General features: G+C 28.4%; 1 protein-coding gene across 4 annotated transcripts; it reads right to left on the bottom strand.

The window, feature by feature from the left end:
- Positions 1-262: 262 nt before the first annotated feature.
- LOC126736676 (myosin-4-like) lies at positions 263-15,832 on the bottom strand. 4 transcript variants are annotated; one of them, XM_050441160.1, is made up of 13 exons: positions 15,689-15,832; positions 14,983-15,182; positions 14,798-14,931; positions 14,584-14,750; positions 9,146-9,360; positions 8,634-9,096; positions 6,037-6,278; positions 5,772-5,985; positions 5,558-5,712; positions 3,364-3,607; positions 3,128-3,302; positions 2,902-3,068; positions 263-574 (listed from the first exon to the last, which is right to left on the bottom strand). In XM_050441160.1, the coding sequence occupies exons 1-13, from the start codon at positions 15,695-15,697 to the stop codon at positions 299-301; spliced, it is 2,661 nt and encodes an 886-aa protein (XP_050297117.1). In that variant the 5' UTR covers positions 15,698-15,832; the 3' UTR covers positions 263-298. The 4 variants fall into 4 exon arrangements, with proteins under 4 accessions (XP_050297117.1, XP_050297120.1, XP_050297119.1 ...); XM_050441163.1 differs by having other exon boundaries at positions 8,634-9,090; XM_050441162.1 differs by having other exon boundaries at positions 14,584-14,744.
- Positions 15,833-16,884: the final 1,052 nt, after the last annotated feature.

The raw sequence follows: 16,884 nt of genomic DNA, 5'->3' as shown, positions 1-16,884 counted from the left end.
CTTATAAGATTCACATTTACTAACGTCTCAAGAACCATGTGACAAAACTTATTTTTCAAATTAACCAGACAAAGTAAGTTCCATAAGTCCAATTAACTATAGGAATTTATCTAAAATCGATGTTAAACTCAAAACCAAAAGACCCTTCAGCAGATTTTAGATTGTTTATTAATTTTCTTTTAAAAAAATTATGAACTTTTTCAAAATTCCACTGGAAACTTTCGAAAACTTACCTTTTTAGCCATAAATTAAAAAACCAATCAACTTAAAAAATCATTTATTCGCAAAAAAATTTTCATCACATATCTTTACTAGGCTCCTCTTGGATTTTCTGGATATTTCCACGCCCGTGATAACTATCATAATAACTATCACATTTCGTCGATCTGTGACTTATCCTGGAACACTCCGATTTCCTACAGCAGCTGGAGCAGGATGAATACATGGACGCGTTTTCCGTATTGTTTGCCTTCGATGAAATTCCACTGCGGAGGTTATCGCTGAAGAACAACTCTTTCATGAGCATGTCTCTCGGTTCCGAAATGTCTTTGGTGATATGCTTGATGTTTGATATCTGAAAGAGTGAGGAGATTTTGTAAAAAGTGAAGGTTTTTTGTCCAAAATAATTTACTTTTGAGTTGACCACTCTCATTTGCTCGTCCTTTTCGTGGAGCATTTTAGTGAGGAGAATCTGGACCTGAAGAAATAAAATCGATCTCTCCCAAAATTACTATTTTTTTAAACTCTACATTATTTATGAAATATGGGTATTTTGTGAAATTTTTGGTAAAAAATCGCCCTTTCCAAAATTTTTTTTTTGTCAAAACCTTGTGGATTTTTTGAAAAGCACTGGAATAGGTAGAATTCTAATTAGATGGAATAGGTAGACTAATCAGGTAGAATTCTATTCAGTCAAACTATACCAGAAATATGTGTAAAAATTTTCAAAATTTTATTTCAACTGACTTTTGAAATATAGATATTTTTGAAAAAAAATTTGATTTTTTCAAAAATTTTTTTTTTCTCGAAACCTTGATAATTTTTTTAAAAACGCTGAAATAGAGGTCTACTTAAGTTATTCTAGGAATACGTGTAAAAATTTTCAGAATTTAATTTTTATTGGTTTTATAGGTGCTTAGTCAAATTATTCTGGAAATATGTAAAGAAATTTTCAAAATTTTACTTCCACTGTTTTTTGCAATATACTATAATTCATTTATTTAACACAAGTTATTTTAAAAAAATATACGGCGCTTACAGTAAATTAAAAATAATAAAAGAAGATAAAACAAAGAACACAATACGCACACTTACGTCAAGAATTAAAAATCAAATAGACACTAATTAGTAAATATAAGATGTAACAAATAAAACATATTAAAATAAAGAACGAGTCAAAATAGTCAAAAAAATAAAACTTAATAAATAAAATAGATGTAAAACTTAATTAAATGGGTATTTTGTAAAATTTTTGAAAAAAAAACGACCGTTTCAATAAATATTTTTCCTAAAAAAATATTTTTTTCTCAAAATCCTATACATTTTTAAAAAACGCTAAAGGACGTGTGCAATCAAATTGATTCTGGAATATGAATAAATATTTTCAGAATTTTATTGCTACTGTTTTTTGAGTTATGGGCATTTTGTCACATTTTTGAAAAAAAACCTTTAAAAACTTTGGCCATTTTTTCTTAAAATACTGAAATATTGATTTTTGAGATATGGCTACTTCATGAAATTTTGGAAAAAAAAATTAAGGTTTCTAAAAAATTTTTTCTTAAAATTTTATTGTACTTTTAAAAAGCGCTGAAATAGGTGTGTAGTTAAATTATTCCAAGAATTTGTATAGAAATTTTAAAATTTAATTTTTACTGGTTTTTAAGTTATAGACATTTTGTAAATTATTGAAATAAAAAATCGATTCCTTGAAATTTTTCTTTTTCAAAACTCTGTTATTTATTATATCACTGACATTTTCATACCTAACTAAGTAGTTTACAAAATAAAAATGTTTAAAATTATCAGATTTTACAAAAATAAGTATCTACTTCTAAAATGCGGCTATTTAGGTATTTTAACTGTTCATTAGAATATAAAATAAAATATACTGAGTTTTTTTCTTTTTAAGTGTCCTTCGTAATAGCACGATCTTTGTTTTACAATCATTAATTAACAAAACAATATTATCTCGGTTGTTGATAAAACCCTGGTCGTTAGAATTAATTAAAATATTTAAATCTAACTGCTTCTTTTAAATACTTTTTTGATTGTCTTCTGTTCTCTTGCAAGATTCGCATTTACTAACGCCCCAAGAACCATGTGACAAAACTTATTTTTGGAATTAACCACACAAAGTAAATTCCAATGAACTATAAAAATTTATCTAAAATCGATGTTAAACTCGTGAATCAAAACCAAAAGACCCTCGAGCAGATTTTGAATTGTTCGTTAATTTTCTTTTAAAAAAATTGCAAATATTCTCAAAGTTCCACTAGAAACTTTCAAAAACTTACCTTTTTAGCCATAAATTCAAAAAACCAATCAACTTAAAAAATCATTTATTCGCAAAAAAATTTTCATCACATATCTTTACTAGGCTCCTCTTGGATTTTCTGGATATTTCCACGCCCGTGATAACTATCACATTTCATCGATCTGTGACTTATCCTGGAACACTCCGATTTCCTACAGCAGCTGGAGCAGGATGAGTACATGGACGCGTTTTCCGTATTGTTTGCCTCCGATGAAATTCCACTGCGGAGGTTATCGCTAAAGAACAACTCTTTCATGAGCATGTCTCTCGGTTCCGAAATGTCTTTGGTGATATGCTTGATGTTTGATATCTGAAAGAGTGAGGAGATTTAGTAAAGAGTGAAGATTTTTTTCTAAAATGATTTTTACTTTTGAGTTGACCACTCTCAGTTGCTCGTCCTTTTCGTGGAGCATTTTAGTGAGGAGGATCTGCACCTTCCTTTGGGCCTCCACTTGCCTTTGAAAGTCGGCGATTGTTTCAAAGAGTTTTTGGGTGGCGAACTTTGCCGCACAGACTGCTTTCTTTTTTTCCTTAGCTAAAACATCAATAAAACAGAACACACTCGGGATATCTTAAAAATCTCCGCTGTTTTACCCATAGATTCTTTCTGCGAATCCCACTCCCTTTTTTGCTCAATTATTTGCTGTTCCACGTTTCTCAGTATGTCTTGCTTGCTCTCGTTATCACCACACATGTCCTTGTATTGATGGAGCATCTCTTCGAACTCATTTATCTCGTCTAGGAGTTGGGTTTTCTGGCCCTCAAGCATCTGGAATTCATGAATGAATTTAATAATGTTAATAAATGTCTGAGATAGATGTGCTACCTACAGTTAGTTTTTCCATTAAATCCTCCTTCTCCCTGATCTCCTGATCGAGTTCCTGATGTTTTTTATACAGTTTTTCGTTGATTTTCCCAATTTCCTCCTCAAGATACTGGGTGTCGCTGTGCGCCTGCTTTAGTTCGCTCACTTTTTCTTTCACCTGGCTTTGGAGGTTTATGATGGTCTGCGATTGGTCTTCGATGATTTTTTCTTTTATTCTTTGGGTGTCTTTTTCCTCGTTCAGTGCATTTCTAAAAAGGAAAATCTGTATTGCTGTGACTAATTCATAATGATCTATTTATTTTGTTTAATACTATGTCATTTTTATAGTAAAAATCAATTTAGAAAATACTATCTGATACGCTCAAATAACAAGTAAATAGATTTATTCACGTATTTAGAAGAAATATGATAATAAATCTTTAACGATACCTTTCGTTATATTTAAGTTAATCTAGTTCAATAAATCTTAAATGCAATAATTGATGTAAATAGCTCCCCACGTGCGGAGCTATTATAAAAAGTGTATGGAGATAAGATATTTAAAACATATTTTGCAAAAGTACTACCCGTACGTACCCGTAGAAATACTCACCGTACATGAATTTATGCTACCAACTATAGATCTTAAAGAAAAATTTACTTTATGTATTTTGGATAAACCATAAAAATGTGGTGTTTTACTATTATGTGGAGTTAATTTAAATCTAATCAGGTTTTTATGTTTTGTAAGTTATAAATTTGGCTTTCGATTTTTTTTCTAGGATCTTTAGGTAATTTAGAATAGTTACCATCATTAATTAATAATATTAGTTTATTGTCAGTAGCATTACCTTTAAGTAACTTGCTGCTAACCCGCTACTGCTTAGTTTTTATTAGAAATGCAAATAGAGGAGCTTATACTGTTGCTTTCACCATTAAATGGTCATATTTAGGCCTTAGGACAGTCACCAAAAGATCAAGAAATTTATTATATAAAATAATTAAATATGATGAAAGTGGCTTACAAGAATAATTTATAGGTGAGAGTCAGCATTAATACAATTTTTTAATAGTAGTTTTATATGCTTGTAATATCTAATTATAAAAATGTTGCTAATTAGAAAAAAATATTTTACTACATGTTTTTGGATCAAACCAGGTCCGGGTAGTCTGGCTATATGCAAACAAATTTTAGTACAATTTTATAACCTTTAAGTGGACCTGGATAATACAGAAAAACAAACAATTTTAGTACAATTTTTTGTACTCCAGATTGAACATCGTAATAAAAAAAACTGGTTCTGATACATTTTTTTTATATAAGATATTCCAGGAATTATTTACGTAGTAATCCCGATTTTGTCTTTTTGAATCAAGAAACTAAAAATAACTTCGACTTATATTATGAATTTAGAAGTTGGCTTAAGTATTGTTACTACCATGGCTCTTAAAGGAATAAAAAAAAAATTGAAATAATTGGTTTGTCGTGCATTTAAGCCAAATTAAAGAATGTGTGCATCATGTGCATTTAAATTATGCACTTGTAAAAAAACCATAAAGCTTTATTTGCTTAAAAAAAATTATTTGCTTAGAAAAAATTAGACCCGGATATCCTGGGAAAATAAACGATCATTTATGTGATTAGAAAAACTATCTTTTGTAGCCAAAAATCAGGAAATATAGACATTTGAATTTTTTTACGCGGATTCTTTAATAAAATTGATTAGACACGTATCTTAAACATTTTTTTGAAGCAAATGATTTTTTTGCTAAAAAATCCACATACTGTCCCTAACTCAAAGTTAGGCAACGTAAACATTTTAATTTTTTTTGCATAGATTCTCTAATAAAATTAATTGAAGAAGGTGTCCTTTTTTAGAGTTTTTTAAAAGAGTTTGAAACTTTAGAAATTTTTTTTTTCTGACAGTGATTTTTTTCCTAAAAAATGTATAAACTAAGAAACGTACACATTTTCAAATGTTAATTCTTCAAAAATTTATTAAATACCTACTGTAGAGCCAGAGAAAAACAAACCACTTGTGGTTAGTAGCTTTTCCTTTAAGTAACTTTGTTAACATTAACTCCTTAGTTTCATTAAGAATGCAAGTCGAGCAGCGTATACCGTTGCCTTCACCATTACATGGCCTTATTTAGACTTTAGAACAGTCACCAAAAGACCAAGAAATTTATGATATAAAATTAACTCATTATTATCTTACTTTATTTCGGATAACTCCCGCGAAATACATAGGCAAGCCTCCCTTTGACATGGACCAGAAATGCTCTTTTTCAGCTCCTGCACCTCATTTTCAAGACTAATCGCTTTCAACTTGAAATCTTCGGACTTTTCCGAGATTTCCTTGAGCTGCTCCTCCTGTTAATCAAGAAACTTTGGTCAAACTCACCTAATTAGTAGCCTTTCGACGTTAATACCTTGGACATCAAGGCGATACTTTGACTCTGAATTAAACTTTCCTGTTTCTTATTGATTTCGGCCATCTGAAAGATGGTGGACTTGTTGTCTTTGACTACGTTGGATAGCTCCTTGATCAGTCTCTCCATTTCTTTTTTTTCCAAGTCGAATTTACTTTGGGACTCCAAGAGTTGTTCTTCGCGCTGTTTACACTCTTCTTCCATCATTTTACATCTGAAATTATTAAATTTATTTCTATGAATTAGACAAAAGGAATCAACAGACTTCTCTCCAAACAGCTCGTATTGTTCGACTTTTTTCTGTAAGTTTTCGCATTGGCATTGCAGTTTACCAAGTGCCTCAGTGCTACCCTCCATCTGCTGTAGTTTTTCCGATAATTTTGCAATTTCCTCGGTTAATTTTCCCTTTTCTTCTTCGCTCTTTTTCACTTCCACTTCGAAGTTTTCTTTTTGCTTTTTCAATTTTGAAAACATTTTGTTGCAAAGGCAGTTTAGTCCTAAGGATTTCTAAGAAAATTCAAAATGACAATTAAAGCAGTCATTATTTAGAATATAGACTTTTTATTTATTATAGGATAATAAATAGAATTCTAGTGTCAATATAAGGATGATGAATTTTCCGACACATATAACCCTGGAATATTTCTACATTATTATATTCTGTATATAAATATTCAAGTAATATGTAAAGTTTGTACAAGTTGATCTACATAGGATGATATATTTGCCATGCAAGGGTTGACTTTAGTATAATCCTGTAACAAACCTAACCTCTGGAAAATATTTGATTTCATTACAATTTTTGTCCAACTTGTACTTTTCTTATAGTAGAATGTTGAAAAGTATGAAATTTAATAATAGAGAAAAAATCTCTGGTCATGCAATAGATAATTAAGTACAATTTTGTAATAAAGCTAACCCTCAAGTCATTCTTGATAGTAAAGAAAAAACTGGTTTTAGCGCAATTTTTGATAAAACCAATTAGGTGGCCATGGGTTATTGCAAGCTGGTTTTAGTACAATCATTATACATTACATGTATATACAATTAATCTTTATATAGAGAATATTTGAGTTTATTATAATTTTTGTACTAAATCTAACCTGTACGTGGCATCTCTGTTATTTTTCTAATAGTAAAATATTTAATCATTTTAGTACAATTTTGTAACAAATCAAACCTTAAAATGATTCTCGATAGTAAAAAAGGAACCGGCTTTAGTATAATTTTTTTTAAACCAAACCCACCCAGGGTCTATTACAAGCTAATTTTAGTACAATTTTGTCGTAAAAAGTAAAAATTTAATAAAGGTGATTTGCAATACAAGCATTGATTTTAGTACAATTCTGTAACAAACCTAATCTATAAATGGACAATATTTTACTTTAGTATAATTTTGTTACAAATCCAACCTTTAAATGAATCTCGATAGTAAAAAAAAACTGGTACAATTCAGTACAATTTCTTACCGAACTAAACTAGTAGCGATAGGTTTATCTGGTTAAGCTGGTTTTAGTACAATTTTATAGTAAAAAGTGAAAATATAAAAAAAAGGTATTTGTCATACAAGGGTTTATTTTATTTTTTTTATTTCAATTCTGTAACAAACTTAACTTTAACTGAATAGAAAATTACAATTTTTGTACAAAGTCTAACCTGTACGTGGCCTAACTAGTATTTTTCTAATAGTAAAATATTTAAAAATAGAAGTTCTCATAGTAGATCTCTCGCCACGCACACGTTAATTTGAGTACAATTTTGTAATAAATTAAACCCTAAAAATGATTCTCTATAGTAAAGAAGGTACCGGTTTTAGTACAATTCTGTAATAAAAGGTAAAAATATATTAAAAGTGGCTAATAATAGAGTTAACTTTAGTACAATTTTGTAAAATTTCCTACACTAAAATGATTCTCCCTAATAAAGAACAAACTGGTTTTGGTACAATTTTGTGATAAATAATGAAAATATAAAATTAAGTTGGCTTATAGAGGATAATTTTTAGTTGAGACTTAATTTTTGTATAATATTCTAGTAGCGGTTTAATATCCTTATTATAACTGAAAATAGAAACGTTGATAATTAATAAAAAAAAAATTTACTACATGTTTTTCTGGTTATATGTAAACAAATTTTAGTACAATTTTAGAACCTCTAAGTGAATCTGGATAATACGGGAAAAAAATTATGTTAGTACATTTTTTTGCACTAAGCGCACACTCTAGATTGAAGTGTGTAGTACATTTTTTTTACCAAATCCAACCTATGTATGGCCAGAGTAAACATGTGATCCTATGAATAAGTTCAGTAGTATTTTATCACTACAACAAATTATTAATAATTATTAAATGTCAATTTTATTTGAGAATTAAAAGATGAATTTTGGTTAAAGTCATTTTACTTCCATATCCCACGAACGAATAAAAAAAACTTGAAATAATTAGTTTGTAATACCTTAATGCCAAACTAAAGAATGTGTGCATCATGTGCATTTAAATTATGCAGCAAAACTCCTTAAAAAGTTATAAAGCTTTATAATGCATGTTTTTTTCAAGTGAAATCAAATCATCTACTTAGAAATCATATCCTGGGAAAATAAACCATTATTTCCATTAAATGGAAGAACTATCTTTTGTAGTCCAAAAAATCAGGCAACTTAGACAATTTTTAACACAGATTTTTTAATAAAATTGATTAAATACGTATTTTAGAAATGTTTGTAAGAAAGATGATTTTTTTTCCAAAAAATCCATAAACAGTCGATAATTCTAACCCTAAGCAACATACGCATTTGAAAATGTGTACACATATTCTTTGACAAAATTAATAAAACACCTATTTCAATTTTTTCCTTATACTTACTTGCTCCAGCACCTGTATAACGCTCCTCTGACTATCCACCTCAGCTGAAGAACTTTTCAATTGCCCCCGTAACATTTCCATTGACTCCAAATAGCTCTGATTGGTCTTGCTGAGTTCAGAACACTTTAAACTGGTTTCCTCGAGGGAACTCTTCATATTTTCAAGATCCAGCTTCAAGTTGCTCAGCTGCTCTTCCCGATCGGTTAAAACGCTGTTCTTTTGATACCTCAGCTGTTCCAGCATCGCGTTCGACTGTTCCAACGACCGTATTTTCTCTTCGCGTTCTTTGAGACAATTACAGAACTTTTCTTTGCTGACCTTCATCGCTTTTGAGGATTTTAACGCTTGCACGTGAAGTAAGTTGACTTTTCGTTCGTAGTCGGTGAGGATGTCTTTGGCTTTCGTTACGTCCTTTTTGGATTTTTCTAGCATCTTTTTTTTAGCTTCTAGCTCCCGTCTTAAGCTATAGTAAGCAATGAATTATTAAAAAAGAAATTAAATAAAAATATTACCGTTTGTTTTCGGTTTTTAGTTTGGTTATTTGGGCCTCATCAAAGTCTTCCATAGGCATTTGTCGCGGTTTTATTGGTTTGGGCATTTTCGTGTTCGCGTATTCGGCGTTGGCCCTCTGTAGGGCCATAGTGTACAGTTGGGACTTCACTTTTTCGATTTCGCCCTTTAGTTCGTTTACCACTTCGTCGGCGTTTAAGAGGCTCGATGGGTGATACTGAATAAGAAAAATTAATTAAAAGGATCTTAATATACGTGGATGAAAAAAGGAGACAGTATGGGTAGTAAATTTTCTGTTTAAAATTAAGAGCAGGAAAATTTCTTATTTTTTATATTGTTTTCTTTGTTTATTGGACCAAGAAAAACTGGAATTTTTGAGAGTTGTTTCATGAAAAAACTCTGGAAAATTCATTTTTGGTTTTATTTTACTGCAAAATAGGTCGTAAATTTTAAATCAATTTTTTTTTTAAAAAATCACAAAAATATATTTTTTTTAACAATTTTAATAAATAAATGATAAATTTTATTTTTATTTTTATTTTTAGGTACTCCTATTCTATATTTCTATCCTATAGTTATTCCACGATTAGTTTTTTCTAGTCAGGATTTTTAAGAATTTTAACTTAGTGTAATTCATTTTTTTTTGGTTTCCTCGTATTTAATTTAAAAAAAAAATTTTTTAACTTTTTTTTTTAATTAAATGGTGGAAATTTTATTTTCAAGTAAGATGGTGCCGTCGGAAAGTGAGTTGTATGCATCAAAAAAATCGACAAAAAGTGACAAAATAAAGAAAAATTTTCTACATTTTTGCCCTCGTTTTGCGGGAAAATTTTGGAAAAACTCAATTTTTTTAAATTTTATGGTCAATTTATTAACACCCTTTTCGGTAATTCTTTCAAAACTGTATCAGATAGTAAAATAAAAAAATCGTATTTCATCAAAAATTGACACTATTATTTAATTAAAAAATTGTATTTTTTAAAAAATACGTGGGAAGATCTTCAATTTTTTTTTCAGTAATAATATTTAAAAATGATGATTGTACGCATTACACCCTTTCTTATGGATCTCATCCTACTTTAAATTGCTAAAACGGCTATACAAAAGTGAGAAGAAAATTTTCCCAAAAAAGAAGTTCAATATTAATTGGTTTTTTCTGGTTTCTGGACTAAAATTACGAAAAATACAAAAAATTTGAACTTTTTGTCGTCTTAACCAAATTTTTTATAATTTTTCATCATGATCCTTTAAATGAGGAATTATGGAAAGATACATCCGATCAATTAACTCTATCATAAAAATGATAAATATGATGAGTTGTTGCTGTATTTCTCTAAGATCAATAGGAACATAGAAAATAGAACACAAATTTTCTTATTTTTTTGAAAGGAAACAAGGGCTATTTTTTGACATTTTGATCTTGATTATGCAAAAGAACGATTTTTTGCACCTATGGATCCGCTCAGTTAATTTATCTTGACTTTATTCTCTAAAACTTTTACCTTTTTTTGAAAATCAAGAAATATTATTTTCTAGCTGCATTTTTATATTGAAAAAAAATGTATGGGTAAAATTGTTTATTTTTTGAGTTTTTCCTATTACAAAAAAACTCAAAAAAAAATATTTCCTAAGTTTTTATATGGAAAAAATCTAGAAAACTAATTTTTTTTCATAATTTTATTGCTAAATTAAGAGAAACCTTTTCCATAGCAATTCCGATATAGGATCAAAAAAATAACTTATCCCCTTCTTAATGAAAATCCCATTTTTTAATTTTGAGAAAATTCAAAATTTGCCAATTCACACCCGTAAATAATTTTCGAATTCAAAACAAGGATTTTCTCAATTTTTTCACAAGAAAATCGCGTTTTTTAAAATTTTTTTAAACAAGCTCTGTTTTTAGCCATTTCGTCAACGAATATTAGAAACAAAAATTGATTGTTTCCACCTCTTTTTTTTTTTAATTTTTGTATCAAAAGAGTTCTTTAAGTTGGATATTTTCATTTAAAAAACCAACCTTTTTTAAGTGTTTTCTCCTCAAAAAGAGCCAAAAAAATTGAAAATAAAATATGAATATGTCTTTTACATAAAAAAAGGTAATTGAAGATGCAAAAATTGTGCTGAATTTAGATGTGACTGGATTGTATAAAATAGATGAGTAACTAGTATCAAAAGACAATGATTTTCAATTAAATCAAATTGTAGCAGTTTTAAGTAAAACATTCTTCATAGAACTACGGCACTATATGTCAGATTTAATATTATTTTTGAAGTTGATATTTATTGTTATATAATAGTATTATTCATAGTCAATAAAAGGTGCAATCGTTGTTGAGTTTATTATGACTCTAGGATTATACGCTGTCAGAAGCAACTATACTTAAAAATTGTTATTTGTCCTAAATGTAGTGGCGAACATAATGTATGCCGATTGTACGTTTGATATAGTTTATTTAAATTGTCAAAGATATCTTAAAAGTAAGGATATATCAACAAATATATAATTATAAATAGAATAGAAATTTATATGCAATTAGCTGCTCTCTTAAATTTCTATAATACATAATAAATTAAATCTGAAATTGATTAAAGTAATTTATTGCATGACATATATCACTAACTGCCTTAAAATCAACATCTACAAACCCGTCTTAAAAATTTAACAAATTCAACTCAACTTCCTGGAATAAGAAATTTACTAAGTTCCTCAATAGTCTGCAATAAAACGTTAAATCTTTATCAAAAATAGGGAATTCTAACCTCAATTGTTTACAAAAAACAATTACCAAATTTTGAATTAAAATCTACTAATAAAATTATAAATTCTATCTCAACTGCCTGTATTTATAAATTAAAAATAAATTATTTAAAATGAAAACAAAAATTATGATAATAATAATATTAATAATAAGCTAGAACTTAAGAGCTTGAAATAAAAAAAAATATTTAAAATCACTGAACTGCCTAAAGTTGCTAAGACTGCCTGGAATGTTTAACTAATTAAGTAAGAAAATAATAAAAATGCTTCCTGTTTTTAAAAAGCTCTAGTGCCTAAAATTCTAAAATTAAAAAAAAAAATTAAAAGCACTCAACTGCCTGGAATAAACCAAAAACTAATTATAAACTGAACTTCTTACCACCTACAGTTGTTTTAACTGCCTGGAAAACACAGGAATTTGTTAGAAATTTCACCAAATTACTAAATAATTAAAATATTAGGAGGTGATTAATGCATAGTTGAAATGCAGATGCCTCGCCTTTTGTATATAGTTAAATATAATTTTTTATAGGAAGTGTATGTACATTCAGGCTAATAGAAGAGTTCTTGAACGACCATCCAAATCAATAGATTTTATGCCTTCAAATTTGAAGTATCTGGCAGGCAATTCTGAGTCAACTAAACCATGAAATGTTAATTTTTCATGAATCACAAACAAGCAAATGTCTAAAGTCTCTTTAAAGAACCCCATAGAAAGAGTTAATTTCAATGCATAATTTAAATGGATGTGACTCGCTTTTTTGCCTTAATTTTCAATTAAAACGTAGCGTTTGAGTTTTTAAGGAAATATATTTCCAGGCTTTTGGATAAAAGTGTCCAGTCAATATTTGTACAAATGTCAAAATTGTACATGCCTGTTAGTTTCAGGAAATTTATCTTTGGATTTAAAAAAGTAATTTTTTATGAGTTTGACACACCTAATGTTAGGCTTTGATTTTAATTAGGCTTTGATTTTATTTCAGGCATTGACTAAGTTTCTTAAAATATTTCACACACTTGGAGTTATTTTCCGTTTTATTCCAGGTATTTAAAGCGTCATTCAGAGCTTGATGATGTACACGTAAATATGCAATTTTTTTTAAATAAATTTGATATATTAAAAAAAATTGAGGTTCTAATAGGTCCCAAGCAACACATCATATATTAATATCGTAAAATATGTATTTATTCAATGATTTTTTAGTAATTTTTTGGTTTTGGTATATTTATCAACCGTATATGGTCAAGGTATATTTATTAAACTGTAGAATATATGTATATCATATATAATTATTTTATTTACAAAGGGAGAAAATTTCGGCATTTAAAAAAATTGACACGGGATTTATATATTATCTAGTTTTTAAACTCGATTACACCTCAAATATTCGATAAAATTCTTCTGAAAAATCACTGTTTTTTGGCCATATTATTCATTCCAATAACGCTGTTTTTATACTAAATATTTATATATAAAATTATATCAAAATTAAATCAATAGTGTTATTAAATTAAATATTGAATATATATTTTCTGCAAAAACATTGTTTTTCATTAAAACAACCCTTACCCCCCACCCACCCCAAGCATTTGCCTAGTAAAAAATTCTTTTGAAAAATCACCGTCTTCTGTTCACAATATCCAATCTAATAGCACCGTTTTTGTATTAAATATTTATTAATATAGATATATATATAATATTGTATCAAATTTAAATAAACAAACTGTGTTATTACATTAGATAATAACGACAAAACCAGCTGTTATTCATGTAAATTTTTTTGAAAAACAATGATTTTTTCATATAATTTTTTACTGGTCAGTTGTGTGGGGTGGGTGGGGGGTGTAAGAGTAAGGTTAATGAAAAATGTTTTTTTTGCAGAAAATAATTGCCTGAGAGAAAAATTCTTTTTGAGAAAATTATAGGTGATAAAAAATCTGTAGTTTTTGTATCTATACTTTTCTCACATAACCTTAATGCCGATTTTAAAATAAGAATTTTTTAAACTTTTTTATAGAAAAAATTGCATTTTCTTTAATTTTATGCATAAATTAATAACAACTATTTGGGAATTATATCGAGGACAATAAAAAGTTTCCAATATCCCATGCTGTTTAAGAAAAGAGGTTTTCACGATTTTCTTCATGAATATAAAAAATAAAATCAGTGTTTTCAAGTTTGGAGACCTCCAGTTATTCTACATGATTTTAGACTAAGTTATATTCATCTAAAATTTTTTTAATTATTTTTCTTAAAGTTTTATATTCACAAAAAGTCAAATTAAAAAAGAAGTTGATTACAAATAAAGGAAAAAAAAGAGTTCTCTTCTGCAAGAAAATTTGGAATTTACCCATACCTACTGTTTTCTGTATTATTCTATTTGACTCTTCTTGCAGTCAAACTCCTCTCAAGTTTTTTGCATTATATTAAAAAAATATATTTTACTTTTAATTTCTCCTATTTTTTTCTTGTTTTTCACTCAAAAAAGTCAAATAAATAAACTACAATTATTACAAAATATACAGTTTTCTTCTACCAAAAAAAGGTCAAACTTTCCGATACCGTTTCAGAAAACTCAATTTCTAGCAAGGATTTCAAACATAAATTGTCCCCAATTTCACACTAATCAAACTCACATTAAAAAAGAAATACTACAATTAGCCCACTCTCTATATACTTACCTGATCCACTTGAATAGAGCTCCTGGACGTAAAACTACATGAAGTTTTATTCGAGTTCTTACTGCAGCACATTTTTTCCGGACAACTCAAAGTTTTCCCGACAGTAATAAACGCCGATGGCTGATGATTGCGCTGCTCCTGAACAACCGTCTTATAACGCGCTAAAACTATGAATTATAAATTAATTTCAAACAACTTCTTTGTCATAACACACCTTCCACTTTAGGATGAATCCTCGACTCCATACGACAATAATTCCTATAAGGATCGCTAGCACTTAGTGCCCTCCCCATAGATTTTGATGGACTGTTGCTGCGTGATTTCCTTCTAGATCTAGGACCGGGACATCTATAAAGAAGAATCTCAGGAAATGTTGCAAAATGTGTGTGAAAAAACTACTGAATTCTGGTGCAAGACATGTCACAATGCGACTTGGGAGCGGTACAAACTTTGATGATTTGATGTTTGGAACGTGGAAAGTTCTCACTGGAATTTATGGTCTGATGGATGGCGCATAACGTACCCCTGGTAGAGTCTTCCAGCATGATGAGGTCGTCGATGTCGTTTTCGCGTTTTTTTAAATCCCTTTTTATGGTTGACTAAAAATTATTCGTTTAAATTTAAATTTATTTTTACACTTTTTAGTATATTTTATATTAATTTTTTTTTCAACAATTTTAACACACTAGTTTTAGGTTTTATATTGTTAATTATAAGTTTGCAGTACTTCGGATCTTGCCTTGTTAGCAAATATGCTAAATAAATATATTATTATTGTTATAGATTCTATTCCTTATAAATAGTTAATCGAATTTAATAAGTTACGAAATAATATTAAGGAATGTAGTTATATAAGAGAGTTTAAAGGGTTGTTAGGAGGGTTTATCTAATTTTAATATTTGTGTAGTTTAACGTTGTTTTTTACTCTTTTATCATTTATTCGCTTACTTTTATTTTTACTAGTTTTATCAAGATATTGTAAATATGTTTTTTAAAAATTATAATATATATTATTGTACTTGTATGTAGCAAGATGCTAAATAAATAAACATTATTATTATTATTTAAAAGGGTTTTCTGGGTTAATGGTTAACAAGGTACGTACCTTAGCCATTTTTGTTCTATACAAGCTGGATCACCGGTAATTTGGGGCATATCGCGGTTTGTTTTTTTGGAAATTAACTTTGGGGTGGTTTCTGTTGTCAGTTTGGCATTGGATTTTGTTGCTCGTTGTCAGTTTGACGGATATTTTACCTTTTTAAGGTTTTCGTGCATTTTTGCGGTACAAGTAGGACGTAATATTGATAAGTTAAAAAAGGCCCTTCTAGTCTTGGTTTTTAGGGTTAAAAACTGTTTTTTGCATAATATTTGTTGTCGAAGTATTAAGGAATTTCAAAGGAAGTCAAAAATTCAATAATTTAGGAAAAATTAATTAGTTTCTAGTAAAAATGAAATTATTGATGTCTATTTAATTTTTTAAAAACGATTTTTAAAATTGGCCTTTATTAGCAATTTTTTATTTATGGCATAAATTAAAATTGAGCAGGAATATCCCAAGCAACAAATCACATAGTCATCTCGTTAAATATAAATTTATTCAACGATTCTTTAGTGAATTTTTTGATTATATTTATCAACTGTATATAGTCAAGGTATATTTATTAAACCGTAGAATATATGTATATCATAGACGATTTTGTTTACAGAAGGGAGAAAATTTCGGCATTTAAAAATATTGACACGGGATTTACGTAGCTAGTCTGTAAACTCGATTACTACACCTTAAATATTTGATAAAATTTTTCTGAAAGATCACTGTTTCTTGTCCTAATAACGCTGTTTTACTAAATATTTATAAACCTATAAAATTATATCAAATTTAAATAAACAGTGTTATTAAATTAAATATTGCATATATTTTTACTGCACAGATATTGTTTTTTATCAACACAATCCGTACCCCCCCACCCACCCCAAACATTTGCTCAGTAAGAAATTTTTTTGAAAAATCACTGTTTTTTATTCATAATCTAATAGCACAGTTTTTGTATTAAATATTTATATATATATAATTATATAAAATTTAAATAAACAAACTGTGTTAATATATTGGATATTAACGACAAAACCATCTATTATTCATGCAATATTATTTTGAAAAACAATATTTTTTTAAAACCATTTTTTACTGTAAAGTTGTGTGGGTGGGTGGGGGGTGTAAGGGTAGGGTTAATTAAAAATGTTTTTTTTTTGCAGAAAATAATTGCCTGCGAGAAAAATGGTTTTTATAAAAATTATAGG

The sequence above is a fragment of the Anthonomus grandis genome, chromosome 5, assembly GCF_022605725.1.
Source record: "Anthonomus grandis grandis chromosome 5, icAntGran1.3, whole genome shotgun sequence".
In the NCBI taxonomy this organism is placed as follows: Eukaryota; Metazoa; Arthropoda; class Insecta; order Coleoptera; family Curculionidae; genus Anthonomus; species Anthonomus grandis.
Note: the sequence above shows the minus strand (reverse complement) of the source record. Positions and strands in the feature narration are given on the sequence as shown.